This window comes from Emys orbicularis, chromosome 13, assembly GCF_028017835.1.
Source record: "Emys orbicularis isolate rEmyOrb1 chromosome 13, rEmyOrb1.hap1, whole genome shotgun sequence".
Lineage (NCBI taxonomy): Eukaryota > Metazoa > Chordata > Testudines > Emydidae > Emys > Emys orbicularis.
Genome location: NC_088695.1, coordinates 11,791,838 through 11,819,479, shown reverse-complemented (window position 1 = coordinate 11,819,479; position 27,642 = coordinate 11,791,838). Strand labels below are relative to the sequence as shown.

General features: G+C 50.9%; 2 protein-coding genes across 2 annotated transcripts; both read right to left on the bottom strand.

The window, feature by feature from the left end:
* LOC135887417 (zinc finger protein RFP-like) lies at positions 1–11,420 on the bottom strand. The gene is made up of 7 exons (XM_065415185.1): positions 11,004–11,420; positions 8,634–8,729; positions 3,188–3,418; positions 2,840–2,862; positions 2,059–2,174; positions 1,425–1,454; positions 1–518 (listed from the first exon to the last, which is right to left on the bottom strand). Exons 1-7 carry the CDS (start codon positions 11,418–11,420, stop codon positions 1–3), a joined length of 1,431 nt encoding a protein of 476 aa, XP_065271257.1.
* Positions 11,421–15,990: 4,570 nt separating this feature from the next.
* On the bottom strand, positions 15,991–27,382 carry LOC135887826 (zinc finger protein RFP-like). Its single transcript, XM_065415599.1, has 7 exons — positions 26,956–27,382; positions 25,876–25,971; positions 23,881–24,111; positions 22,694–22,716; positions 18,109–18,224; positions 17,465–17,494; positions 15,991–16,505 (listed from the first exon to the last, which is right to left on the bottom strand). Exons 1-7 carry the CDS (start codon positions 27,367–27,369, stop codon positions 15,991–15,993), a joined length of 1,425 nt encoding a protein of 474 aa, XP_065271671.1. The 5' UTR covers positions 27,370–27,382.
* Between the last annotated feature and the right edge of the window lie 260 nt (positions 27,383–27,642).

Here is a 27,642-nt window from a genome sequence, read left to right as displayed (position 1 = left end):
TTAACTAAGTCTCAGCTGGGTTTCACTGTACCAGACACTGAGCCAAGGGCGGATTCTCTCCCCATTGAAAGAGGCTGGGGCGAAAGTGAAGATCGGGGACTTGTTGTCAGCATCGAAAAATGCCACCTGCCCCTCGTCACAGTCCAGACAAACCCAGACCCTGCTGGGGACCCGGCCCAGTGACAGTGTGGTCTTAGGGAAAGTAAGAGCATGATATAGACCCCCATTCAGTCGCTCCATAGCCCAGATCCCCCCCTCAGGACTAAGGCTGATCTTTCCCTTCCTCCCCACAGACTCTCTGGCCACTCCTACAGCCCAGTATCGCCCACTCCCCACCTCCAACTCCCAAAAATGTCTCCCTGAGGTGAATCCCTCACAGCCCAGCACACAGGGCTCAGGGTCAAATCTCTCAGGGTTGTTGGGCAGTCGCTGCCATGTCTCTCTCCATCTCACACTTTTCCGATCCGCGGACAGGACGAGTTGGGGATGAGCCGTGTCTGGATCCAGAGTCACATTCACTGGGGAGAGAGAAAGAATCAGAGCATTAGGGGCAGAGCTCAGCCCTGGGGAGGCTGCTACAACTTCTCACACTCCCCAGCAGCTTTGTTCTGGCTGGGTCCCAAGAAGCTGCCTCTGTGCTGGGGCAGAGCTGGGATTTCACTGCAGCTCCCTCCTCCCAGACCCTAGAGGTGCCATAATTGCTACAGTTTTGGCTGCAGATTCTGCCTCCTCCCCAGCTCCAGCTCCCTGCTCGGGCTGCCCCACTCCCAGCAGCAGGGACAGGGCGGGGCAGGCAGCTGAGCCTGGGGTGGGACCGAAGGGGCATCAGCCTCAGCTACCTGTTGGGGAGACACCAGCAGCCAGAGGGAATCAAGGAGGCAGCAGAGAGGGGAGCACAAACCCCAGTCCAGGTGGGGCGGGAGGAGGAGGTAGCAGCCCTGGATGGAAGGAGGGGGCCCCCAGCCCCCGGGGAATGGAAGAGGAGGAGACAGCACCAGGGGAGACCTCCCAAAGACAGAAAGGATGGAGGGGCCCTGCTGGCAACCCTAGAGCACAGGATGGAGAGAGAGGTGGGACCTACGGGGAGAGACAAAGAACGGGGTGATGTCCTACGGGGACACCGAGGGAGGGTCAGACCAGACACTCACCCCCTGATATTAACAGATGAGTCAGAGCCCTCACTCCGTCAGTACTGTGCACAACAATTAAGGGGTTAATATACTGGGGTGCTTAATGCCAGCCCCCTCCCCTGCAATGCTCACTCCCTATGGTTGCGGGAATCCATTTTGTTTCATCTCAGGCACTTCTTCTGCAAGTGAATTCAGCACCACAAACACAAACTGTCCTTTTCTCTCAATCCCAGGAAAATATCCCTGTGCAACCCCACCCATTCCACTACCCCCTTTTGCCAGAGATCCACTTACTTGCTGTCTGCAGTTCAAACATCAGAGTGTCTAGGGAGGAGAGGGAGAGAAAGATTTCATGGTACCATGCAGGATTTCAACAATTAATCAGAATAACTGTGCTTTAGTTCTGGGAGAAGAAGAGAGGGGAAAAGGCAGAGAGACTCAGAGAGAGAGAGAAACAAAGAGGGGGACACAGTGTAAAAATCACCCATGTGGAGAAGGGCCAGTATGAGACCTATGGACCATTTTCACTCCTAGTAATGTGCTTATAAATACAGCTTAAGTGGAATTTAGGGTTTCCAGCCTTTCTACGAGAGAAAATTCCTACACAGGGCAGACTGGAATGAAATAGAATCAGGAAGAGAAGATGGAGCCCTTTGCATTAGAACAGAATTTATCTCAACCAAGGTCTATGCAGTCCTCAAGAATTAGGGCAAACAAGGTGACAATGAATCACATTCAGACTATTGATGTTTCCCCATAAATATCTTGTGTCTTGGAAAAATTTGCTTAGCTAATTCAAAACTTTGTCTATATTTCTTCCATGTTCTTAAACTGAGTTTTACATTCGCAGCTAATTGGACACAGCCCGTTTCCTCCAACATTCACAGAGATCAGACTCCATTTTCCTTTTTCAATCCCTGCTCAGTACCTTGGAATTTCTTCAGAGTCTTCTTTAGTACAATGTTTTTCTGGGTAAAATCACCAAGTCTCTTTGCCAGATCAGGAGAAATCGCCACTGGCTGCTGGAACTTCCCCTTCTTGCACCTGGAGAGAAACAGAATTCTCTAATTAATTGATTGTAAATCACGATTTTATCCTCATTTCAGATTAATTTCATGCCAGTGAAAGCTGCTGGACTGCGGGGCCTGGTGGCTGGATTGTTCTATGTATCCCGGCCTCAGAGCAGGTACCGCTCAGGCAATGGCAGCACAAGCTTCACCCGCAGCGGCCCAGTTTGTTTCCAGTATGACCGGGCGAGAGACGACATTGAGGGGAAGTGGAGCAGGCAGATGGGCCAACAAGCTGCATTGACTCCGCTAATCTTTTTAGCGTGCACACCTGCCCAGTCAGAAATGGATGGAGACCACTAACCCCAAATCACCTCACACAGGGCGCCAAACAGACACAAGCTGGACATATTTGACTACTGCTGCTCTGGAAGGGTCCGTATTGCCGTTCCACAGGACACAAGAGATTTAATAGATCTATTCTGGTCTATTAACCTGCCCCCATGCTTCATCATCTCAGCGTCTCAAATAAAGAGCATCAATCCCAGGAGTAAAGTCAGCAGAGGGGGGATTTGGATCTGAGGGGTGACCCTGCCCCGCACAGTTGGCCATGGTGCCCTGAGGAGATGTGGGCCTCGCATGGGGCTCAAGACCCTCCCACGCACAGTGACGTGTCCCTGAGAGTGAGACGAAGCCATGTACCTGCTCAAGGTGCCTCTGACGTCCTAGAGAGGGGGAGACAGAGAAAAAAGAGCTCCGTTACAAGTGATATGGAAGCTGTTCCATAACCCTAATCAAATTATTAATAATACAAAAGAGAATAATAACACAGAAGCAAGTGGAAGTGATCATAAACCAGAGAATTCAAATTTTAACAGTAGTTCATAACAATAAAATGAGGTACCATTAAAGAGAGAGCGAGAGAGAGGATTCCTATGTAAAAACTAGAAACAGTGAGTTCCATTGTAGTGTTAGGATCCTGCACTCCAAGCCACATGGGTGTCCCCGGTCATCCATTTCCCAAGTATCTCCAAGGCTCTGAGGTCTCACCTGCAGGAATTCACTCGCTGGCTGCTGGCACTTCCCCTCCATCTCGATGATCAGCTCGCTGAGACAGGAAATCTCCGCGGAGAGTTTGGTGATATTTTCATCCTGCAGCTTCACAATCTCCTTCTCCAGATCTCCCAGCCGGGCCAGAAGGAGTTGCTCTTCTTCCTCCAGAAACTGGTGCAGCTGTTTAAATTGAGACACAATTTTCTCTCTCTCAGCTTCTGTCTTTCCCTGTAAAGAAGAGGCACAAACAGGGAAAGGGCACGTCAAGGACACACCGACAGGCAGGGTAGATTTCACAGAGCCCTGTGTGAGCAGGAGGGGGAATTTCTATATATTCAGCACCTCAAAAGCAGACAGAATCTTTCCCCATTTGACCAGAGAGAAGATTTTCCTAGAAAGTCCCACCTCTCCCTAAATTTCCTTCCCCTCTGACACGGTTTGTTTCTGTTGTGATCATGACCTGTGACAATCTCAGTCCTTCCAGTAGCAGAAAGGGCAAGACTCAGAGGTACGTTCGCAGAGACTTCCTGAGAGAGACTGAAGGGAGTAAAGAAAACACAAATCAAAATAAGAAAACAAACCAAAACTCTCAAGTTTTACTGAGGAAGCTCCCCATAGTCACATGCCCCGGAAGGATGCTCAGCCCCACCTCTAAAGAGACATGAGAATTCAGTCTCTAAAAACTAACTGTGTTAGTGCAGAGATCGGGATCTCTAGTGCAGCCCCAGGCCATAAACTTGTACCATGAAATCAAGAATGAAGCGAAGACAAACACAGCTCTGAAAACAAGGGAATGCAGAGCTAAGGTCGCGCCTTCCACACACACTGCCACCCAACCTTAACTCTGCCCCCTTTCCACAGCTGCCTGCTACTGCTCCGTACTCTGTCTTGAGGTGCACCAGTCTCCTGGAGCATGCTCATATCACTTTCCCATGTGCGTATCAAAGGTGTATGCGTATTTACAGAGCCTGAAAGACCCTCTAATAACTTCTAAGGTGCTGATTCCCTGGTGTGGCCCTGGGTGCCGGACGCTAGCCAAGGAGAAATCCAGTCAGACCCAGCTCAGTTGGGGCTGATCGGTGCTATGATCTGAGCCATAGGCGGGCCCAGAAAAGTTATAAGAATGGGAGACAAATTGAATGTCAGGTTCTTTTCGTCTGACCCCTTCACCTCTGTAGCCCCTCGGCCACGACTCCTGATTCGGTCCAATAACCCTGTCTCAGGCCTGGATGGGGCACAGTGATTTTCAAAGACAACGTCAGGATGCAGGTGAGTTTTAGAGGGGAGGGGTGAAGCGATCATCCCAGAGAATAGGGTGGGGTGGAGGGGTTTAGTTGGGTTTGTGCTGCACGTTAACCCGAAAACCACAGCCCCTCCTTTTAAATGGCCAACCCAACGGGTGCTTGGTATGGGACATGAGGGCGCTGCTGTTTAAAACCATTCCCACATGTTATGAAGGTTAAAGAAGTCAAAAGACTGTGGCTTACCATGGCTGCCTGCAAGCCGAATTCTGTTGCCCGCCGGCCCTGCGTGTGTGATCTCTCACACCAAACCGGCAGCCCTCAATATAAGAGTCAAAGTGCGACCTTGTAAAGAAAGCTCACGTGCTATGTAATGTTAACAGCTTGGTTCACCGTGGAAGAGCCTACATATTGTTCTCTAAAATGTGTCTTTTTAAATACTACTCTCCCTTTTTTTTCCCTCCCGCAGCAGCAAATGTTTCAACGCTCGCTGTATCGTCTCCATCCCAGAGACTAGCGAAGATTAGAAGACGAAAAAAACGCACTCGCGATGACATGTTCTCTGAGCTCATGCAGTCCTCCCACACTGAAAGAGCCCAACAGAATGTGTGGAGGCAGACAATGTCAGAGTGCAGGAAGACAGAAAATGAATGCGAGGACAGGAAGGACGAGCGAGAGGAGATGTGGCGTCAGCGTGATGAAAGGAGGCATGAAGCAATGCTCAGGCTACTTGAGGATCAAACTCATATTCTCCGGTGTATTGTTGAGGTGCAGGAAAGGCAGCAGGGGCACAGACCGCCACTGCTGCCCCTGTGTAACCAACCGCCCTCCTCCCCAAGTTCCATAGCCTCCTCACCAGATGCCCAAGAACGCGGTGGGGGGGCCTCTGGCCCCCCAACCACTCCACCCCAGAGAACTGCCCAAGCAACAGAAAGCTGGCATTCAATAAGTTTTGAAGTGCAGTGTGGCTTTGTCCTTCGCTCCTCCCTCACCCCACCCATTGCTTCCCTCCTCCCCCAACCCTCCCGAGCTATGTTGGCAGTTATCCCCCCATTTGTGTGACAAAGTAATAAAGAATGCATGAATTTTGAACAACAATGACTTTATTGCCTCTGCAAGCGGTGATCAAAGGGGGGAGGGGAGGGCGGTTGGCTTACAGGGAAGTAGAGTGAACCAAGGGGGCGGGTTTTCATCAAGGAGAAAAACAGAATTTTCACACCGTAGCCCCCTGGCCAGTTATGAAACTGGTTTTCAAAGCTTCTCTGATGCGCAGCGCGCCCTGCTGTGCTCTTCTAATCGCCCTGGTGTCTGGCTGCGCGTAATCAGCGGCCAGGCGATTTGCCTCAACCTCCCACCCTGCCATAAATGTCTCCCCCTTACTCTCACAGATATTGTGGAGCACACAGCAAGCACTAATAACGATGGGAATATTGGTTTCGCTGAGGTCTAACCGAGTCAGTAAACTGTGCCAGTGCGCTTTTAAACGTCCAAATGCACATTCTACCACCATTCTGCACTTGCTCAGCCTATAGTTGAACAGCTCCTGACTACTGTCCAGGCTGCCTGTGTATGGCTTCATGAGCCATGGCATTAAGGGGTAGGCTGGGTCCCCAAGGATAACTAGAGGCATTTTAGCATCCCCAACAGTTACTTTCCAGACCAGAAAATAAGTCCCTTACTCCAGCCATTGACACAGACCAGAGTTCCTAAAGATGCGAGCGTCATGTACTTTTCCCGGCCATCCCACGTTGATGTTGGTGAAACGTCCCTAGTGATCCACTAGTGCTTGCAACACCATTGAAAAGTACCCCTTTCGGTTTATGTACTCGCTGCCTTGGTGCTCCGGTCCCAAGGTAGGGATATGCGTTCCGTCTACTGCCCCACCACAGTTAGGGAATCCCATTGCAGCAAAGCCATCCACTATGGCCTGCACATTTCCCAGAATCACTACCCTTGATAGCAGCAGGTCAAAGATTGCTTTGGCTATTTGGATCACAGCAGCCCCCACAGTAGATTTGCCCACTCCAAATTGATTCCCAACTGACCGGTAGCTGTCTGGCGTTGCAAGCTTCCACAGGGCTATCGCCACTCGCTTCTCAACTGTGAGGGCTGCTCTCATCTTGGTATTCTTGCGCTTCAGGGCAGGGGAAAGCAAGTCACAAAGTTCCACGAAAGTTCCCTTACGCATGCGAAAGTTTCACAGCCACTGGGAATCACCCCAGACCTGCAACACTATGCGGTCCCACCAGTCTGTGCTTGTTTCCCGGGCCCAGAATCGGCGTTCCATGGCATGAGCCTGCCCCATTGTCACCAGGATGGACAAATTGCCATGGCCCGTGCTTTTAGAGAAGTCTGTGTCCATGTCCTCATCACTCTCGTGACCACCCTGCCGTTGTTGCCGTCGCCTCCTCGCCTGCCTTTGCAGGTCCTGGTGCTGCATACACTGCAGGATAATGCGCGTGCTGTTTACAGTGCTCATAACTGCCGTGGCGATCTGAGCGGGCTCCATGCTTGCCGTGCTATGGCATCTGCACGGAAAAAAGGCGCGAAACCATTCTCAGCCGTTGCTTTCAGTGAGGGAGGGGCGACTGACGACTGTAGCTATCCCACAGTTCCCGCAGTCTCCGCCAACCATTTGAATTCTGGGTTGAGCTCCCAATGCCTGATGTGTCAAAAACATTGTCGCGGGTGGTTCTTGGTACATGTCAGAGCCCACCCACCCCTCATTGAAAGCAACGGCAAAAAATTGTTTCTCGCCTTTTTTCACTGTCACCGTATGTCTCTTGGGTGCTGCTGGCAGACGCGGTACTGCAGTGCTACACAGCAGCATCCCCTTGCCTTGCGGGTGGCAGATGGTGCAGTATGACTGGTAGCCGTCATCGTCGTCCCGTGGGTGCTCCTGGCTGGCCTCAGTGAGGTCGGTCGGGGGCGCCTGGGCAGACATGGGTGCTCCTGGCCAGCCTCGGTGAGGTCGGTCGGGGGTGCCTGGACAAAAATGGGAATGACTTCAGGTCATTCTCTCTTTAAGTTTTGCATAATGGAGATTCAGTCCTGCCTGGAATATCATGCCAGCTGGAGGCTTCTGCCTCAGGCTGCTCTCCCAGTCGGCAGCTATAGGCTGAGCAAGTGCAGAATGGTGGTTCACTCTACTTCCCTGTAAGCCAACCGCCCTCCCCTCCCCCCTTTGATCTCTGCTTGCAGAGGCAATAAAGTCAGTGTTGTTTCAAATTCATGCGTTCTTTATTAATTCGTCACACAAATGGGGGGATAACTGCCAAGGTAGCCCGGGAGGGGTGGGGGAGGAGGGAAGCACCGGGTGGGATAGTTGTGGGGGCACCCCCTAGAATGGCATGCAGCTCATCATTTCTGCGGGATGTCTGGGGCTCTGACCCAGAGCAGCCGTTTGCCTCTCTGGTTCTTTAGTAGACTTGCCTGATATTCCAGGCAGGACTGACTCTCCATTAGACAAAACTTAAAGAAGAGAATGACCTGGGGAGTCATTCCCATTTTTGCCCAGGCGCCCCCGACCGACCTCACCGAGGCTGGCCAGGAGCAATCAGGAGACAGCAGCAGACCGTACAACTGTCTTTACCAACTTGCAAAGGCAAGGAGCTGCTGCTGTGTAGCACTGCAGTACCGCGTCTGTCAGCAGCACCCAGGAGACGTACGGTGACAGTGAGCTGAGTGGGCTCCATGCTTGCCGTGGTATGTCGTCTGCACGGGTAACACAGGAAAAAATGCAAGGAACGATTTTTTGCTGTTGCTTTCACCGGGGGGGGGGGGGGGGGCGCCTGACGACATGTACCCAGAACCACCCGCGACAAAGTTTTTGCCCCATAAGGCATTGTGAGCTCAACCCAGAATTCCAATGGGCAGCGGAGACTGCGGGAACTGTGGGATACACAGCTCCGAAAGTCGACGCTAGTCTCGGTACTGTGGATGCACTCCGCCTACTTAATGGTCTTAAGTGGGGACACACACAATCGACTGTATCAAATTGATTTCTAAAAAATCGACTTATATTAAATCGACCTAATTTTGTAGTGTAGACATACCCTCAGTCCCACTCCAGCCCACAAAGGGGAACAGAAACAGACACGCACAATCCCAAACCAGCAGCACACAGCCAAGAGAGACGCACAAACCTCCCACACTGACATTCATCCCCACGGCCCTCCTGGTTAACAACACTGGGCACCTACCAGGTACTCTGGGCTTCTCTTCTCTCCTATCAGTTTCCATCCTAGGAGCTTTTCTCTCTCTTCCTTCAAAGCCTGCAGTCGGGTCTGGAATTGTTCCTGGGCAAAGATAAATGGGGATGGGGGGGTTAATATTTTTTCTTTTGGAGCTTGAGGAGCAATTATTCCTCCCCTTCCCCCCACAATAACGTTGCTGCACAGATTTAGCTTTCTAGCTTGTTTAACCCAGCAGCAGGCCGGGAGAGCACCCACATGGCAACTCACAGGCCAGGCCACGGACACTGCAGGAACTGCGGGAAAGCAGCAGGTAACAGAGGAGAACTAATTCATTCTGACACCTGGGGGCTAGGAGCGCAAACTGGGCCCTGGCTGCCAATGTACAAACCCTAGTGCCTCTCAGCGTGCTCAGTAAAGATCTCTTTCCTACAACTCTGCTCTCACATTACTGATCCTAGTAAAACAGATGCTGTCATGTTTGCTCCAAAAATTGTTCATCATCTGTCCACCAGTCAGGAGCTCTGACTACACTCCTCCCTCACCTCGCATCCACCAGCATCTTTTGGGCACCAAGAATCAAGTTATTTCTCTGTTGGTTTGAAATGAATGAAGCAGTGCGTGAGTCCGATTTTATTTAATCTATTTATTACTGACCTCGGAACCAAATGTAAGAGTGGGCTGATAAAGTTTGCGGATGACACAAAGTTGGGAGGTATTGCAAATTCGGAAAAGGATCGAGATATCCTGCAGGGAGATTTGGATGACCTTGTAAACTGGAGTAATAGTAATAGGATGAAATTTAATAGTGAGAAGTGTAAGGTGATGCATTTAGGTATGAGTAACAAGAATTTTAGTTATAAGCTGGGGACGCATTGGTTGGAAGTAACGGAAGAGGAGAAGGACCTCGGAGTCTTGGTTGACCGCAGGATGACTATGAGTCGGCAGTGTGACATGGCCGTGAAAAAAGCTAATGCGGTCTTGGGATGCATTAGGCGAGGTATTTCTAGTAGGGATAAGGAGGTGCTGGTTCCGTTGTACAAGGCACTGTTCAGACCACATTTGGAGTACTGCGTGCAGTTCTGGTCTCCCATGTTTAAAAAGGATGAACTCAAACTGGAACGGGTACAGAGAAGGGCCACTAGGATGATCCGAGGAATGGAAAACCTGTCGTATGAAAGGAGACTCGAGGAGCTCGGTTTGTTTACCTTAACCAAAAGAAGGCTGAGGGGGGATATGATTGCTCTCTTTAAGTATATCAGAGGGATAAATACCAGGGAGGGAGAGGAATTATTTCAGCTCAGTACTAATGTGGACACGAGAACAAATGGATATAAACTGGCCGTCGGGAAGTTTAGGCTTGAAATTAGACAAAGGTTTCTAACCGTCAGAGGGGTGAAGTTCTGGAACAGCCTTCCGAGGGAAATAGTGGGGGCGAAAGACCTCTCTGGCTTTAAGATTAAGCTTGATAAGTTTATGGAGGGGATGGTTTGATGGGATAACGTGATTTTAGTCAATAGATCAATAACGTGCCATAGTTGGTAATTAGTAACAATGGTCAATGATGGGATATTAAAAGTTACTACAGTGAACTTTTTCCGGAGGGTCTGGCTGGAGAATCTTGCCCGCATGCTCGGGGTTAAGCTGATCGCCATATTTGGGGTCGGGAAGGAATTTTCCTCCAGGGTAGATTGGCAGAGGCCCTGGAGGTTTTTCGCCTTCCTCCGCAGCATGGGGCAGGGGTCGCTGGCTGGAGGATTCTCTGTGACTTGAAGTCTTTAAATCACGATTTGGGGACTTCAACATCTGAGTCAAGGGAGAGAATTATTCCAGGAGTGGGTGGGCCAGCTTTTGTGGCCTGCATCATGCGGGAGGTCAGACTAGATGATCATAATGGTCCCTTCTGACCTTAAAGTCTATGAGTCTATGAGAATCAATTCCCAGAGTCTGACTGAATCTTTTCAAAGATCTCAGGATTTTAGAACGGTGGGGGCTGGCAGTGCTGGTTCCGGTGTGTCCCACTCAGCAGGAACGTGTGTTGGAACACAAATATTAGCTGAGGAAAAGGGCATCACAAGAGAAAGAATATTTTTCCCTACCCCTGGAAATTAGTCCTCAAGTCAGAGCAGAGATCCATGTGTAAGGTTCTAAATCTTTATCACAACACTGTAGTTAGCAAAAAAACCCATCCTTTATGACAGCAGGACATGAGGAGTTCCAGTGACACTAGAAGGAAACCCAAACATCGGAAAGCCTGGGAACCCACAGTTATGGCCGCAGGCTACATGGTGTCTGCATGAGCAGCTGTACTCTGGGCCTGGAAATAGATCTGAAAAACCCCGTAGGTACAAATACTGATGCTGGGCGGAGATTTCCTACCTTGTACTCCTGGGCAGCCTCCTCTATGGGAACCACCTTGTGAGATCTGTGAGCTTTGGATTTATCACACACCACGCAGATGGGGGTTTGATCCTCCTCACAGAAAAGTTTCAGCGCCTCCTGGTGCCTCTCACACACTCTTTGCCCCTCGGGCTCTGTCACCGCCTGAAGCCTCAGTCCTTTCAGTAACTCCACCACGTTCCCCAGCTGCCTGTTGGGCCGCAGGTTTCTCTGCAGGGCGGTTTCTCTGCACTGGGGGCAGGAGAAGTTTGGCTCCGACTTCTCCCAGCACTGGCTGATGCAAGCCCGGCAGAAGTTGTGCCCACACTCAATAGACACTGGGTCTTTGAAATACTCCAGGCAGATAGGACAAGAAAGTTCATCCTGGAGACTTTTTGCAGGGCTCTCTGCAGCCATAGCTCCTGGAGGGAAGGGTAACCAAGTTAGTTTGAATTTCCAGCCGTCTGGGACAGGAATTGGGTGTTTTCCTTCCTGACTCTGTCTCATTGGCTGAGCTAGAATCAGCTGTGTCTGTGAGTTCTCCCAGCCCCTGGGGGCTCTGATGAGAAACGTGACCCCCTCTCTGCTGGGAAGACTGCTCATCTCAAAAATAAGCTGAGTTAAAAAGTTGCTTACCATGTCCTTTATTTTTATTACCAGGGCACATTTTTTAAAATAGGGAGTCTACTTCAAACGGCAATTCATTCCCTCTCTGACTGTGTGCACGCAGCCATTATATAAAAGGGGGCAAAGGAAGGGGAGCGAGAGAGAGGGGGAGGTTTGGAAGCCCATGAAGCATGTAAACAGAAAAAAGAAGTGTGTATTAATGTACCCACCTGAGCTCCCTTCCCTGTCCCCATCCCCAGTGGGTTCTGTGTCTGGGCTTGTCCGGAACTGGAAGAACTCCGGGTTGTTTACAGGTAACCTCAGTGAGCTGAACATCACTGGGCGCTGCCAGATTTCCTTCCTCCAGGTCCCAGGAGGTGTCCACAGGGTAGTGGTGGGGTCTGTGCCAAGCACGATGGGCCCGGGAGTCAGCCCCTGCTAGGCCATTGGCCTCCTTTGCCTGGCGGTACAACTCCCGGAGTTTCTTCCCCTTCCTGGCATTGCTGCTCTTCTCTGTCCTACCCCAATGTCTGGCTCGCCTTTGAAATGTGGGAATAGACACCTTTATGTCTGCAGGGATTCTGTAGTAGGGCTTGCACTGCCCCCCTTCCCCCGCCCCCGCCCAACACAGGCTGAAGACATCTACTCCAGGGCTTCTCGACTCAACCTGTAGGCCAGGACCCAAAATTGGGTCACCAGAATGTTTCAAAAGGTCATGTGGCAGCTCCTGTCCCATGAGGCTGGCTGTTCCCCCCTCCCTGCTCCAGGTACCGCAACTCTGGGGTCCCAGCGCCACTCAGTTTGGCCCAGCTGTCATGGCGACGGGAGTCCGGGTAGGCCAAACCTGGGTGAGTGGACCTGCAACCCCATGAGCCAGGGCACAACTCCACTCACACAGATTTGGTCCAGTCATGGGGGGATGGGGAGGAACCCGAGCAGTGCTGTAACCCCGGAGGTTGCAATGCCCAGAACGGAGAGCCAAGGTCAGCCAGCCCCACAGCACAGGAGCTGCAGGAGTCACCACTGTGCGGTGAGTTCCTGGCTGGTCACCCAACCCCCCCCCCCCCCGGAGGGCAGGATCTGACTTAAACTACCCCAGGGCCACCACTCCCAGACTATTTACTGGGTCACAACAGGCCATAAACATTGACAAATGGCTCCTGAGCCCCAAAAGGTTGAGAACCACTGGTCTAAGACTCCTTTCCCGGACCAGACGGCAACAGGACCTTTAGCTGGAGCAGCAGGTAGAGCCACACCTGAGCTCACCAAGGTGGGCTGCAGGGACAGAGGAATTTCCAAAACACATGGGCTAAAGGTGGGGGAGTGGGAGGTTCCAGCCACTGTGACCCCTTGGCAGGAGAGTTCCAAATTATGACCACAGCAGTCACCCGAGCAGCGACAGGGACATTGCTGGAGGGCTGTTTTGGCTGGTACCCATAATGCAGCCCCCACACAGGCATCATACTGGACGAACAGGGCCAGTAGAGGGCTTATGTCATTTACGGAGGTGGTTTTACTTCATCAGGGTTTTAGTGACAGGACTCAAAATTGAGCATGGAGGTGGGCAAGGATGTGCCAAAATAAGGCAAGTGTTACCGGTAAAGCTTTGGCGAGTAGGCCTATGTTAAGGCTGCGCGCCTGCTTGGTGTGTGGACCAGCACCGTAACTGTAGTTTTCATTAGTCTCTACACGCCACAGCAGCCACTTCCTCACTCACATGCTTAGTCTGTCCCATGATAACAGGAGTTGAGTGTTACCACACCAGGGGCTGGTCTACACTATGCAGTTGGGTCGACATAAGCAGCCTTGCGTCAACCTGGGTTTGGAAGTGTCTTCACTTAAATTCGGCTCCGGCCGACATAAGTGCCTCTCTACGCTGACATAAGAACACCTCCTTCTCAAGTGGTGTTGTGTCACAGGCGATGTAGTTAGGTCGACACAGTGTCACTGTAGACACTGCACTGCCTACGTCGACTGTTACTGGCCTCCAGGAGCCATCCCACACTGCCAATCCAATTGATACAAGCACTCCTGGTGGGAGAGCCATTGCCTTTCTTTTCTCCTCTTTTAATTTAAGAGCAGCTATACAAGAAAGAGAAAGAAAGAATGAAGCTACACTGATTTACTCCCCCTGGAGCTCTTTCCCATAGAGCAACACCAATGTGCACCAGAGGGGGATCTGGTCCTTCATTGAATGAGATGGGCACCCACTTAATGGCAGGGATGAATTTAGTCCATTGCCCTTAAACCGAAATGGCTACAGCTACCCATGGAGAGGCTGGCCCATGTGTCTTGGCCTCATTTAGAATGTCTGAGACATGATCCCTTGTCCCTAGTTTGTGTTTTGTTGTTTTTTAATTCCACCAGCTGTCTTTGCCCAAATCCCACAGGCTTTCATAGTCATTTGCTGATTGATCTGAACAGGAGACTGGAGTCTGATGGGACTTCTCTCTCCTCCAGCCTCAGCTTCCCCATCTCCTGCCTGCTCATCCTAGGGGCTTGCCTCATGGCCACTAGCTCACAAACCTGCAGCCACTTGGCTCTCTGCACATCCTATCGAAAGAATTGCAGAGAAACCTCAGGGCACCACCACGGAAAAGCAGAGCTGGAGGAGACAAGGGCAGTGCTAGGACACGCCCCCTCTGGTTGGCTTTATGTGGTTATTTCATACATTGGCTTGGCGCGTTGTGCAGGAGGTCAGACTAGATGATCATAATGGTCCCTTCTGACCTTAAAGTCTATGAGTCTATGCGATCATGTCCCCCTAGTGGCCAGGCCCAGTCACGAACAACTAGCTCATGGCTCGCAGCTCAAAGCAGTTACTACTTTAAGGCAAGGGGTAGGAGCTTGTGATTACAGGGCTGAAATTCCCACTTCAGATCCCCACCGGTGACTGTGACGTGTGTGTCCACAGCCATGCTCTGTTACAGTTACACAGACAGGAACTTTAAACCCCCTATCTGCCTAGCTTCTTCTGACCAACAAGCAGAGTGATCACTTTTGCTGGATGGAAACAAGGGAAGACCACATGAAAAATAAGGGGCAATTCTTTATTTTCAAGGATATTTTAGGCAAACACCATTTCCCGTAGCACATCATGCACTTTTCTCTCAAGTGTTAATTCCTACTGCCCTCAAATATACAATGCAATCATCATCAATTTAATGCTGACAGTGGTCAAGGGATGTCCCTTTAAATAAGGGATGGGTGGCCACCCTAAGGGACAAATCAATGAAATAAGAGACAGGCCCTTGATATCAGGGATGGGTGGTCACCCTACCTATAAGGCTAGTTCGACTGGTGGCCCGTGGGCAAGATCCAACCACAGGACCATTTCCGTCTGGTCCCCGAAGACATCTGTCCCTGCAGGAGACCAGCTCTACAAAATGGTGTCCTCAGCATGGCATGATCTCTCATACACCATATGAGTCATGACCTCACACATACTGTACGTGCAGGGTCAGGACGCCATTTTGTATAGCACACACCATACGTGCAAGGTCTCGAACAGACGATGATGCCCTTTTATTTCTGAACACGGCTAGTAGAGGTGCCGCACAACTACGCATGTGACCCTCCTCTATGAAAAGTTTGGACCAGTAACTAGCTCCATGTCACTGTACTGTCTGAATGCTTGATGCACCCAGGCTGGGAAATTCGGATCCAACAGACACTGGGTGAAAGCACCTGAATGTGGCCTAGCAGAGACATGATCATTAGTATTGTTGCAATTCCAGAGGGGTTGCTTTTGTTGCAATTCCAATGGCCTATAACCCACCTCGACCCCACCGAGCATGTCAGTAAAAAGCAAACAAACCCCACACTGGTGAAGCAAGTAGTTCTGAGGGCTCCTGGGTTTAGTGCTATATTTTACGCAGCAGGAGACAAGAGAAATCATTGTGAGACACAAACATTTCAGCATCTTTACAGCTGTGAAGATATGGAATCCACTTGGTGAAAAAACAAAAACGCCTGCAGCAGCCAATGAGCGTGGGAACCATAAAACACAACCTCCGCAGGCTTGATATAAAAATAACTTTATTAAATTCTAGAAAACACTCATCAAAAGTGAAGATTAGCCATTTTCTCCTGTCCCTCCCCTGCCCCAAATATTTGCCACCTGTACTGTCCTCCCTCACCCAGGACTCCTCCTCTTGCTCTCTGACCAGGCAGAATGCTAGAGTCCTCCGGAATCATAGAGAACAGTGACAAACAGGCTGGTCAATGTCCCTGAGGGTTGGGTGGTTTTGGTTGGTTGGTTTTTTGGAGGGGGGAGAACAGGTCACCAGCCCACTTTAGATTCCCGGGTTGTAGAAATGAGGGTGCCAGAAGCTAGAGAAGCCCATTTCATGGCCTGCAGGGGGATAGATAACCTTGTGCATCAGGAACAGAGTCTCAGCTGGGTTTCACTGTCCCAGAAACAGAACCAAGGGCGGATTCTCTCCCCATTGAAAGACGCTGGTGGGAAAGTGAAGATCGGGGCCTTGTTGTCAGCACTGAAAAATGCCACCTGCCCCTCGTCACAGTCCAGACAAACCCGGATCCTGCTGGGGACCCGGCCCAGTGACACTGTGGTCTCAGGGGAGGTGCGAGCCTGATATTGATCCCCATGCAGCCACTGCACAGCCCAGATCCCCTCCTCAGGGTTAAAACTCAACCCCCGCTTCCTCCTCACAGACTCTCTGGCCACCCCCACAGCCCAGCATTGCCCATCCCCCATCTCAACCTCCCAGCAATGTCTCCCTGAGGTGAATCCTTCACAGGCCAGCACCCAGCGATTACAGTCAAATCTCTCAGGATTGTTGGGCACTCGCTGCTGTGTGTCTCCCAGTCTCACGCTTTTCCGATCCGCAGACAAGACGAGTTCAGGATGAGCCGTGTCTGGATCCAGAGTCACTGGGGAGAGAGAATCAGAGCATTAGGGGCAGAGCTCGGCCACTGGGGAGGCTGGGACCATTTCTCACATTCCCCAGCAGCCCCGTCCTGGCTGGGACCCTCCCTGATTTCCTGCCTCTCTGTCCTGGGTCTCAGGGAGCTTCCTCTGTGCTGGAGCTGAGCAGGGATTTCACCGCGGCTCCCACCTCCCAGGGCCTAGAGGTGCTGTTATAGCTGCAGATTCTGCATCTCCATCTCCTCCCCCGCTGCATCTTCCTGCTCCCCGTGCTGCGGCTCCCCACTCCCAGCAGCAGGGACAGGGCGGGGCGGGGTAGGCAGCAGAGTCTGGGGTGGGACCGAAGAGGCATCAGCCTCAGCCGCCTCTTGGGGAGACACCCCCAGTCAGAGGGAATCAAGGAGGCAGCAGAGAGGGGAGCACAAAGCCCAGTGCAGCTGGGACAAAGGGAGAAGATAGTAGCCCTGGGTGGAAGGAGGCGGGAGGGAGTTGGTGGGTACATCAGGGCAGGGCCCCCAGCCCATGCCGTATGGTAGAGGAGGAGGCAGTGTCCACGGAAGACCTCCCAAAGACAGAGAGGATGGAGGGGCCTAGTTGGCAACCCAAGAGCCATGGGGGAAGGGAGAGGTGGGACCCACAAGGAGAGACACAGAAGGGGGCGATGGCCTATGGACACACCGAGGAAGGGTCAGACCAGGCACCCACCCCCTCAGCATAATGGAGGAGTCAGAGCCCTCAATCAAAACATTGTACACCAATTAAAGGTTTAATATATATTAGAGTGCTTAAGGCCAGCCCCCTACCTTGCAATGCTCACTCTATGGATGGGGGCCTCTGTTTTGTTTGATCTCAGAAGCTTCTTCCTCAAGTGAATCCAGTGCCACAAACACAAACTGTCCTTTTCACTCAATCCATCTAAAACCCCACCCATTCCACTACCCCCTTTTACCAGAGATCCACTTACTCGCTGTCTGCAGTTCAAACATCAGAGCGTCTAGGGAGGAGAGGGAGAGAAAAAGATTTCATGGTATCAAAATTATGTTTCATGCAGGATTTCTACAATTAATCGGAATAACTGTGCTTTAGTTCTGGGCCATAAACAGAGGGGACAAGGCAGGGAGACCCAGAGAGAGAAATACAGAGAGAGACAGTGTAAAACTCGCCCATATGTAGGTGGGCCAGTATCAGGCTTATGGACCCCTTTCAGCACTAACAACTTAGTTATAAACACGGCTTATGTGGCATTTAGTGTTTCTCGCCTTTCTACAAGAGAAAATTCCTAGACAGGTCAGACTGGAATGAAACAGACTCAGGAAGAGAAGATGGAGCCCTCTGCATTAGCACAGAGTTTCACTCAACCAAGTACTTTGCAGTCCTCAAGAATAAGGGCAAGGAAGGCGACAATTAATCACATTCGGACTATTGTTGTTCCTCCATAAATATCTTATATTTTGGGGGGAAATTTCTTAGCTAATTCAAAACTTTGTCTATATTTCTTCCATGTTCTTAAAGTGGGTTTTACATTCGCAGCTAATTGGACACAGCCCGTTTCCTCCAACATTCACAGAGATCAGACTCCATTTTCCTTTTTCAATCCCTGCTCAGTACCTTGGAATTTCCTCAAAGTCTCCTTTAGTACAATGTTTTTCTGGGTAAAATCACCAAGTCTCTTTGCCAGATCAGGAGAAATCTCTACCAGCTGCTGGAACTTCCCCTGCTGGCACCTGGAGAGAAACAGAATTCTCTATTTAATTGATTTTAAATCACGACTTTTTCTGTATTTCAGGGAACGCTGCTGGACTGCGGGCAGGGCCAGATGAACTTTTTGTGGGCCCGGCGCAAAAGATATTTGTGGGCCTGCATGGGGCAAGGTGCAGGGGGGCGGGATGGTCAGTCTCCAGAGTGAAGGGCGGGTTGGGGGCAATGAGGCACAGCGTGGCAGGTGCAGCCTAGCAGGCGGGCACGGTTTACAATCCTGCAGATGCCAGATGCACACTGGCCTGCCCAGCCCTGTGCTGCCAACATGCCCCTTCCCCTTGAGGGCAGGCCTGCACCACACCGCCCCCCTGCCCAGTGCCCTACCCTTATGCCCAGTGCCCGCTCTCCCAAAGATCTCCACCACAGATCTGTATGCCCAGCCCCCACCCCTCCCAGAGACCTCCCCCACTGGCCTCCCACCACAACTGCACAGCACCCTGCACTCCACTCGCCCAGCGCCCCCCGCCCGTAGACCTCCCCACTGCCCACCACCTTCCTCACAGTTCCACCATCACAGCTGCACAACACCCCATATTCCTGAGGGGATTCTGCACCAAAAAATTAAAAATTCTGTGCACAATATTTTAAAATTCTGCAAATTTTATTTGTCAATAAATAAATGTGGAGGCTCCAACATGGCAGTGGGGAGCACAGGCCATGGGTTGCATGGAGGTGGGAGATTACCCTGCAGCCTTCCCCCACCCCACCCCACCCCGGGACAGGGATTCGGCAGTGAGGCTGCACCCGACCCTGACACAATGCAAGGGCCAGGCCTGCCCCAGAAACACCCTGGGGCCCTGTCTCCCTGTGCCAGGCACACCAGGTGTGGGTGAGCAGGCTCAGCCCGGCAGCAGGATCCAAGTGCAGAAAGACTTAGTGTGGGGGGAATCCAGGTGGGGGTAAGAGAGTTCTCTGTGGGGCAATCTGGGTGTGGGCGGCTCAGTGGGAGATCTGGATGCACAGAAGCTCATTGGGAGGTTCCAGGTGCAGGGGCAATGGGACTCTGCAGGGGATCCAGGTGAAGGTGTTTGGGGCTCAGCGGGGGCGGGGGGGGTCTACGTGCAGGGGAGGTGGGGTTCCTTTCGGTGGGGGTCCGAGTGCAAGTGGTTGGGGCTCTTCGCGGTGGTACAGATGCAGGGGAGGTGGGGCTTGTCAGGGTGAGGGTTCAATGGGCCTGCTTAATAGGGGAGCCCCACCTTCTGCCAAGGGGATGCCGCATGCTGGGTTCCAGCTCCCACCCTTGCCCCCGCTTCCCCCATCCCCTTCTCTTCCCCATCCCATGCCCCTTCCCCACTGCTTCATCTCCCCTCCCCCCCTTCCTTCCTTATTGAGGTTGCAGGAACAAACCATCCCGATGTGTAGAAAGAATAGTGTAGTAAGATGAGGCCCTGAAACATAAACCCTTATCAGAGGCCTGGTATGAGGCCTAAGGCCTGAACTAACGTAATGGTCAAGACTTTGCTAACATAAAGCAAAATTAAGCTGTGAGCCAGAGGCAGGCCCTGCTCACAGAAGCTGGCAACGAAAGGGCTGATGTTGCAAAAATACACATATCTAAAAGGTACTGGACACTAGAGATACCAGAACACTCCGATACTTGCACATTCCACACAGATAACAAGGACAGGGACAAAAGGATAATATGATGGATAGAGTTGTTTTGTTCGAACCAACATGTACAAGGTGAGAGGCGGCACCATATTACGTAGAGGGGTTGCACCTCAATACGTCGGGAGTGATATGTAACTTGTTTGTACCTGTGTATAAGAATGCACCCCTGAGTGGACGTCTTTGTCTGGCCTAGGGGGCAGTGGAAAGTCCCGCCACTGACTGACCCAGTCCATTGCCAGGGAGCACCTATGTACTAGCTAGCAGCACCTTAGCAGCACCTTGGATATCTAATCTGGGGAGCTGGAGAGTCTGTGCTCATTGGGGGTTCTCTCGGGGTCTGCTGTGTCAGCTATCTGTGCAAAGCCAGGGCAGCACACAGAGGGAACACACGCACGCAGCCGACTGATATCAACATTGAACAGAGCAGAGCACCACACCGGTACCATCTGACAACAAATAGTAAATATGCCAGGCGACCAGCTTGGCTAAACAGTGAAATCCTTGCTGATCTTAAACACAAAAAAGAAGCATACAAGAAGTGGAAGCTTGGACAAATGACCAAAGAGAAGTATAAAAATATTGTTCAGGCATGCAGGAGTGAAATCAGGAAGGTCAAATCACACTTGGAGTTGCAGCTAGCAAGGGATGTTAAGAGTAACAGGAAGGGTTTCTTCAGGTATGTTAGCAACAAGAAGGTCAAGGAAAGTGTGGGCCCCTTACTGAATGAGGGAGGCAACCTAGTGAAAGAGGATGTGGAAAAAGCTAATGTACTCAATGCTTCTTTTGCCTCTGTCTTCATGAACAAGGTCAGCTCCCAGACTATTGCACTGGGCAGCACAGTATGAGGAGAAGGTGACCAGCCCTCTGTGGAGAAAGAAGTGGTTCAGGACTATTTAGAAAAGCTGGACGAGCACAAGTCCATGGGGCCGGATGCGCTGCATCCGAGGGTGCTAAAGGAATTGGCGGATGTGATTGCAGAGGGTTGATTAGCTTGTGCTGTCACTAATTATTGCTACACCCTTTCTGCCTAAAATAGCAGCAGAGCCTCCTTGAAAGACAAAATCTCCTTCTGGCTCTCCCCTCTGAATCCCAAAGCTGTGTTTAAAATAACGACCAGAGATTGATCACTGGCTGGATTTTCTTCTGCAGCAAAGGCAGACTTTGAAATGCACAAACTAGAAATGCTCCCAGCTGAAATGCTGGTTAAACAGCCGCTGCCCAGCAACTAGCGCAAGCCAAAACTTGACATTAATGCTCGTATAAGCCATTGGCTGCTTTGGCGCATATACCTCTTCCTCCGTCTTTCAGTCTCACTCAGCTAGTTGCCTGCCTGGATACGGTGGCAGAAATATTATTATAAAGAAAACAAACCCAAGTGCCTTTATATTTTAAAGTAATTAGCCACTGGAAATATGTACCCAGGGTTCTGGTAGATTCTCCCTCACTGCCCATTGTTAAATCAAGACGGGATGTTTTTCTAAAAGCTCTGAGGTAGGTCTCTAGGCTGGTCTAGAAGAGGGCAGACGAGATTCTCTCTCTATGATCCCTTGTGGCCTTGGAATCTATGCATTATTGATTTCTCCGTTTCCTGGGGTGTCAGACATATGGAGTGGGTGTGATCTCCTTGGGGGAAAGCAAGAATTACACTGATGCCCAGCGTGCAGGCAGAGCTGGGGCTGTGAACTAAAAGCGATCACGTGGATTCACATTGCAGCTTTGGCTTCCCAGGCAGCTGTGGAATCCAAGATGCGCTGAGCTACAGGTCCCCTTTCAACACTAAGAGGAGAGGGGTGGGGGGGACCCGGGGGAACCCAGCCTCTCCACATACAGCTGTTGATCAGAACGACCACATATGCCAATGAAGTTTCACATCTATAGCGAAGGGGTGATCGCAGTGGTGCAAGGGGATACCGAAAAGGGATTTCTGGGAGTCCACGAGTTGTGAAATCAGCTGCACACTAACGCTGATGGTATCTGCAGGAGAGAGTGGGGGGCGGAGAAGAGCGGGCCGGGGCTCCTTTGGAGCCTGGGCCCAGCCCCATGGTGCCATGGTAAACCCAGTACTGACTGCGGGGCCTGGAGGCTGGATTGTTCTATGTATCCTGGCCTCAGAGCAGGTACCGCTCAGGCAAGGGCAGCACAAGCTTCACCCGCTGCGGCCCAGTTTGTTTCCAGCATGACCTGGGGAGAGACGACATCGAGGGGAAGTGGAGCAGGCAGATGGGCCAACAAGCTGCATTGACTCCGCTAAGCTTTGTGGTGTGGACTCCTGCCCAGTCAGAAATGGATGGAGACCCTAACCCAGGGGTTCTCAAACTAGAGGCAAAGGCCCCTCAGCCTCCACTTCAAACCCCGCTTTGCATCCAGCATTTATAATGGTGCTAAATATATTTAAAAGTGTTTTTAATTTATAAGGGGGTGGTCGCACTCAGAGGCTTGTTATGTGAAAAGGGTCACCAGTACAAGAGTTTGAGAACCACTGCACTAACCCCAAATCACCTCACGCAGGGCACCAAATGGACACAAGCTGGACATATTTGAACACTGCTGATCTGGAAGGGTCCATATTCCCGTTCCCTGGAACACAAGAGATTTAAAGGATCTATTTGGGTCTATTAACCAGCCCTCATGCGTCATCTCACCGTCTCGAATAAAGAGTATCAATCCCAGGAGTAACATCAGAAGAGGGGAGATTTGGATCTGAGGGGTGACACTGCCCCTCACAGTTGGCTGTGATGCCCTGAGGTGATGGGGACCTCGCATGGGGCTCAAGCCCCTCCCCCGCTCAGCGACGTGTCCCTGAGAGTGAGACGGAGCCACATACCTGCTCAAGGTGCTTCTGACGTCCTAGAGAGGGGGAGGGGACAGAGAACAAAGAGTTCAGTTACGAGTGATAACCACGAGAAGGAAGTCGGCTGGTGGAGAAGAGGCTGGGGTGGGCCACACTATGATCCTGGTTCAGGGGTGTTGGTGGTGTCATGGGGAGAACAGCAGCTGGCCTGGGATGATTTCCAAAACAGAGTCCCCCTTTCTCTCCGTGAAATGGGGATCACATTATTTAAATATTTCCCTGCCTCAGGAGAGATGGATGAATTCATGTGTGTTATTAACGGGCTCCGTTCCCGCAGGGATGTGGGCCAGAAATGGACCCAGAATACTATAAAATCTAAACCTTACAAAGGGGCCCCTCTCCCAGATTCCTTCACTCCTAACACAAGAACGGCCATACTGGGTCAGACTGATGGCCCATCGAGCCCAGTGTCCTGTTTTCTGACAGATGCTTCAGAGGGAATGAACAGAACAGAGTAATGTCAAGAGATCCATCCCCAGTCCCAGCTTCTGGGAGTTAGAGCTTTAGGGCCACCCAGACCATGGGGTTGTGTCCCTGACCATCCTGGCTAACAGCCATTTATGGACCTATCCTCCATGAACTTATCAAATTCTTTTTTTAATCCAGTTATACTTTTGGCGTACACACCATCCCATGACAATGAGTTCCACAGGTTGACTGCGAGGTCTATGAAGAAGCACATCTTTATGTTTGTTTTGAACTTGCTGCCTATTCATTTCATTGGGTGACCCCCTGGTTCTTGTGTAATGTGAAGGGGTAAAAAACACTTTCATGTTCACTTTCTCTGCACAAGTCATGATTTTATAGACCTCCATCATATCCCCTCCTAGTCACCTCTTTTCTAAGATGAACAGTCCCAGTCTTTTTAATCACTGCTCAGATGGAAGCTGTTCCATACCCCTAATCAAATTACTAATAAAACAAAAGAGAATAATAAAACAGAAGCAAATGGAAGTGATCATAAACCAGAGAATTCACATTTTAACAGTAGTTCATAACAATAAAATGAGGTACCATTAAAGAGAGAGCGAGAGAGAGGATTCCTATGTAAAAACTAGAAACAGGGAGTTCTACTGTAGTGTTAGGATCCTGCACGCCAAGCCACATGGGTCTCCCCGGTCATCCATTTCCCAAATATCTCCAAGGCTCTGAGGTCTCACCTGCAGGAATTCACTCGCTGGCTGCTGGCACTTCCCCTCCATCTCGATGATCAGCTCACTGAGACGGGAAATCTCCGCGGAGAGTTTGGTGATATTTTCATCCTGCAGCTTCACAATCTCCTTCTCCAGCTCTCCCAGCCGGGCCAGCAAGAGTCGCTCTTCTTCCTCCAGAAACTGGTGCAGCTGCTTAAATTGAGCCACAATTTTCTCTCTCTCAGCTTCTGTCTTTCCCTGTAAAGATGAGGCACAAACAGGGAAAGGGCACGTCAAGGACACACTGACAGGCAGAGGAGATTTCACACAGCCCTCTGAGCAGAAGGGGGAATTTCTAAATATTCAACACCTCAAAAGCAGACAGAAACTTTCCTCATTTGACCAGAGAGATTTTCCTAGAAAGTCCCACCTTATCCTAAATTTCCTTCCCCTCTGACATGGTTTGTTTCTGTTTGTGATCAGTGAACTGTGACAATCTCAATCCTTCCAGCAGTAGACAGGGCAGGATTCAGAGGTACATGAGCAGAGACTTCCTGAGAGAGACTGAAGGGGGTAAAGAAAACACACAAGAAGAAAACAAACCAAAACTCCCAAGTTACACTGAGGAAGCTCCTGATATTCACATGCCGCGGAGGGACGCCCAGCCACACCTCTGGAGAGACATGAGAATTCAGTGCCTAAAAGCTAACTGTGCATAGATCAGGATCTCTAGTGCAGCCCCAGGCTATAAACTTGTACCATGAAATCAAGAACGAAGTGAAGACAAACACAGCTCTGAAAACAAGGGAATGCAGAGTAAAGGTCGCGCCTCCCTCACACCCTGCCACCCAACCTTAACTCTGCCCCCTTTCCACAGCTGCCTGCTACAGCTCTGCACACTGGCTTGAGGTGCACCTGTCTCCTGGAGCATGCTCATATCACTTTCCCGTGTGCGTATCCAAGATGTATGCATATTTACAGAGACTGAAAGACTTATAACTTCTAGGGTGCTGCTTCCCTGGTGTGGCCCTGGGTGCCAGACACTAGCCAAGGTGAAATCCAATCCAACCCAGCTCAATTGGGGCTGATCGGTGCTATGATCTGAGCCATAGGCGGGCACAGAAAAGTTATAAGAATGGGAGACAAATTGAATGTCAGCTTCTTTTCGTCTGAGCCCTTCACCTGTGCAGCCCCTTGGCCACATGACTCCTGATTCAGTCCAATAATCCTGTCTCAGGCCTGGATAGGGCACAGTGATTTTCTAAGACAACGTCAGGATGCAGGTGAGTTTTAGAGCACTGTGAAACCATCAGCGCTTAGCATGAGAGCTTGGCTGTCACTCAGCTATTGACTCTCTAGTGCTCATCAATAACAGAGAGAGACACAAGGGGTAAGGTGATATCTTTGATTCTCTTTCCAACAGAAGTCGTTCCAAAGAAGCTTTCAAGCCACCCAGAGCTCTCCAGCCCAGATTTGAAGAAGAGCTCTGGGCAGTGTGCAAGCTTGTCTCTCTCACCAACAGAAATTGTTGTAATCAAAGATCTCACCTCACCCCCTTGTCTCTCCAATATCCCGGGACCAACAGGGCTACAACGGCACTGCATAGAGTGAAAGAGACAGCGTGGGCAGAGACAGACAAAGATGAAGCCTGAAGCTGAGCCGAGCAGGCCTCTCTGATAGCTGGGGATGGACCATTAACACAGCCTTGGCACTGCCAGAGCTGAAGGGAGGAGGCAGGGTCATGACCCCACATCCCGTCCATTCTGAGCAGAGGGGAGCACAGGCTACACCTGCTGCTGGATTCGATCAGTGTCTGCCCTGCTCTAGGGCTGCCCAGAGCTCCTGGGGAATCTGCCCCAGAGCCAGGCAAGGAGTCGCAGTCCCACTCCAGCCCACAAAGGGGAACAGAGACAGACACACACGAACCCAAACCCGCAGCACACGGCCCCAGAGAGACGCACAAACCTCCCACACTGACATTCATCCCCACGGCCCTCCTGGTTAACAACACTGGGCACCTACCAGGTACTCTGGGCTTCTCTTCTCTCCTGTCAGTTTCCATCCTTGGAGCTTTTCTCTCTCTTCCTTCAAAGCCTGCAGTCGGGTCTGGAATTGTTCCTGGGCAAAGACAAATGGGGGTGGGGGGGTTAATATTTTTTCTTTTGGAGCTTGAGGAGCAATTATTCCCCCCCCCCCCCCCCCCCGCAATAACGTTGCTGCACGGATTTAGTTTTCCAGCTTGTTTAACCCAGCAGCAGGCCGGGAGAGCACCCACATGGCAACTCACAGGCCAGGCCACGGACACTGCAGGAACTGGGGGAAAGCAGCAGGTAACAGAGGAGAACTAATTCATTCTGACACCTGGGGGCTAGGAGCGCAAACTGGGCCCTGGCTGCCAATGTACAAACCCTAGTGCCTCTCAGCGTGCTCAATAACGATCTCTTTCCTACAACTCTGCTCTCACATTGCTGATCCTAGTAAAACAGATGGTGTCACGTTTGCTCCAAAAATTCTTCATCATCTGTCCACCAGTCAGGAGCTCTGACTACACCTCTGCCTCACCTCGCATCCACCATCTTTTGGTGGACCAAGAATCAAGTTATTTCTCTGTTGGTTTGAAATGAATGAAGCAGAGCGTGGGAGGATCAATTCCCAGAGTCTGATTGAATCTTTTCAAAGATCTCAGGATTTTAGAACAGTGGGGGCTGGCAGTGCTGGTTCCGGTGTGTCCCGCTCAGCAGGAACGTGTGTTGGAACAGAAATATTAGCTGAGGAAAAGGGCATCACAAGAGAATGAATATTTTTCCCCACCCACCCATGGAAATTAGTCCTCAAGTCAGAGCAGAGATCCATGTGTAAGGTTAAAAATCTTTATCACAACACTATAGTTAGCACACACAAAAAAACCTCATCCTTTATGACAGCAGGACATGAGGAGTTCCAGTGACACTAGAAGGAAACCCAAACATTGGAAAGCCTGGGAACCCACAATTATAGCTGCAGGCTACATGATGTCTGCATGAGCTGCTGTACTCTGGGCCTGGAAATATATCTGAAAAACCCCGCAGGTACAAACACTGATGCTGGGCGGAGATTTCCTACCTTGTACTCCTGGGCAGCCTCCTCTATGGGAACCACCTTGTGAGATCTGTGAGCCTTAGATTTATCACACACCACGCAGATGGGGGTTTGATCCTCCTCACAGAACAGTTTCAGAGCCTCCTGGTGCCTCTCACACACTCTTTGTCCATCGCACTCTGTCACCGCCTGGAGCCTCAGTCCTTTCACTAACTCCACCACCTTCCCCAGCTGCCTGTTGGGCCGCAGGTTTCTCTGCTGGGCAGTTTCTCTGCACTGGGGGCAGAAGTTTGGCTCCGTCTCCCCCCAGCACTGGCTGATGCAGGCCCGGCAGAAGTTGTGCCCACACTCAATAATCACTGGATCTTTGAAATACTCCAGGCAGATGGGACAAGAAAGTTCATCCTGGAGACTTTCTGCAGGGCTCTCTGCAGCCATGGCTCCTCGTGGGAAGGGTAACCAAAAGTTAGTTTCAATTTCCAACCATCTGGGACAGGAATTGGGTGTCTCCCTTCCTGGGTCTGTCTCATTGGCTGAGCTAGAATCAGCTGTGTCTGTGAGTTCTCCCAGCCCCTGGGGGCTCTGATGAGAAAGGTGACCCTCTCTCTGCTGGGAAGAGTGCTCATCTCAATAAATAAATAAATAAATAAATAAATAAAAGCTGAGTTAAAAAGTTGCTTACCATACCCCTTATTTTTATTACCACGGCAC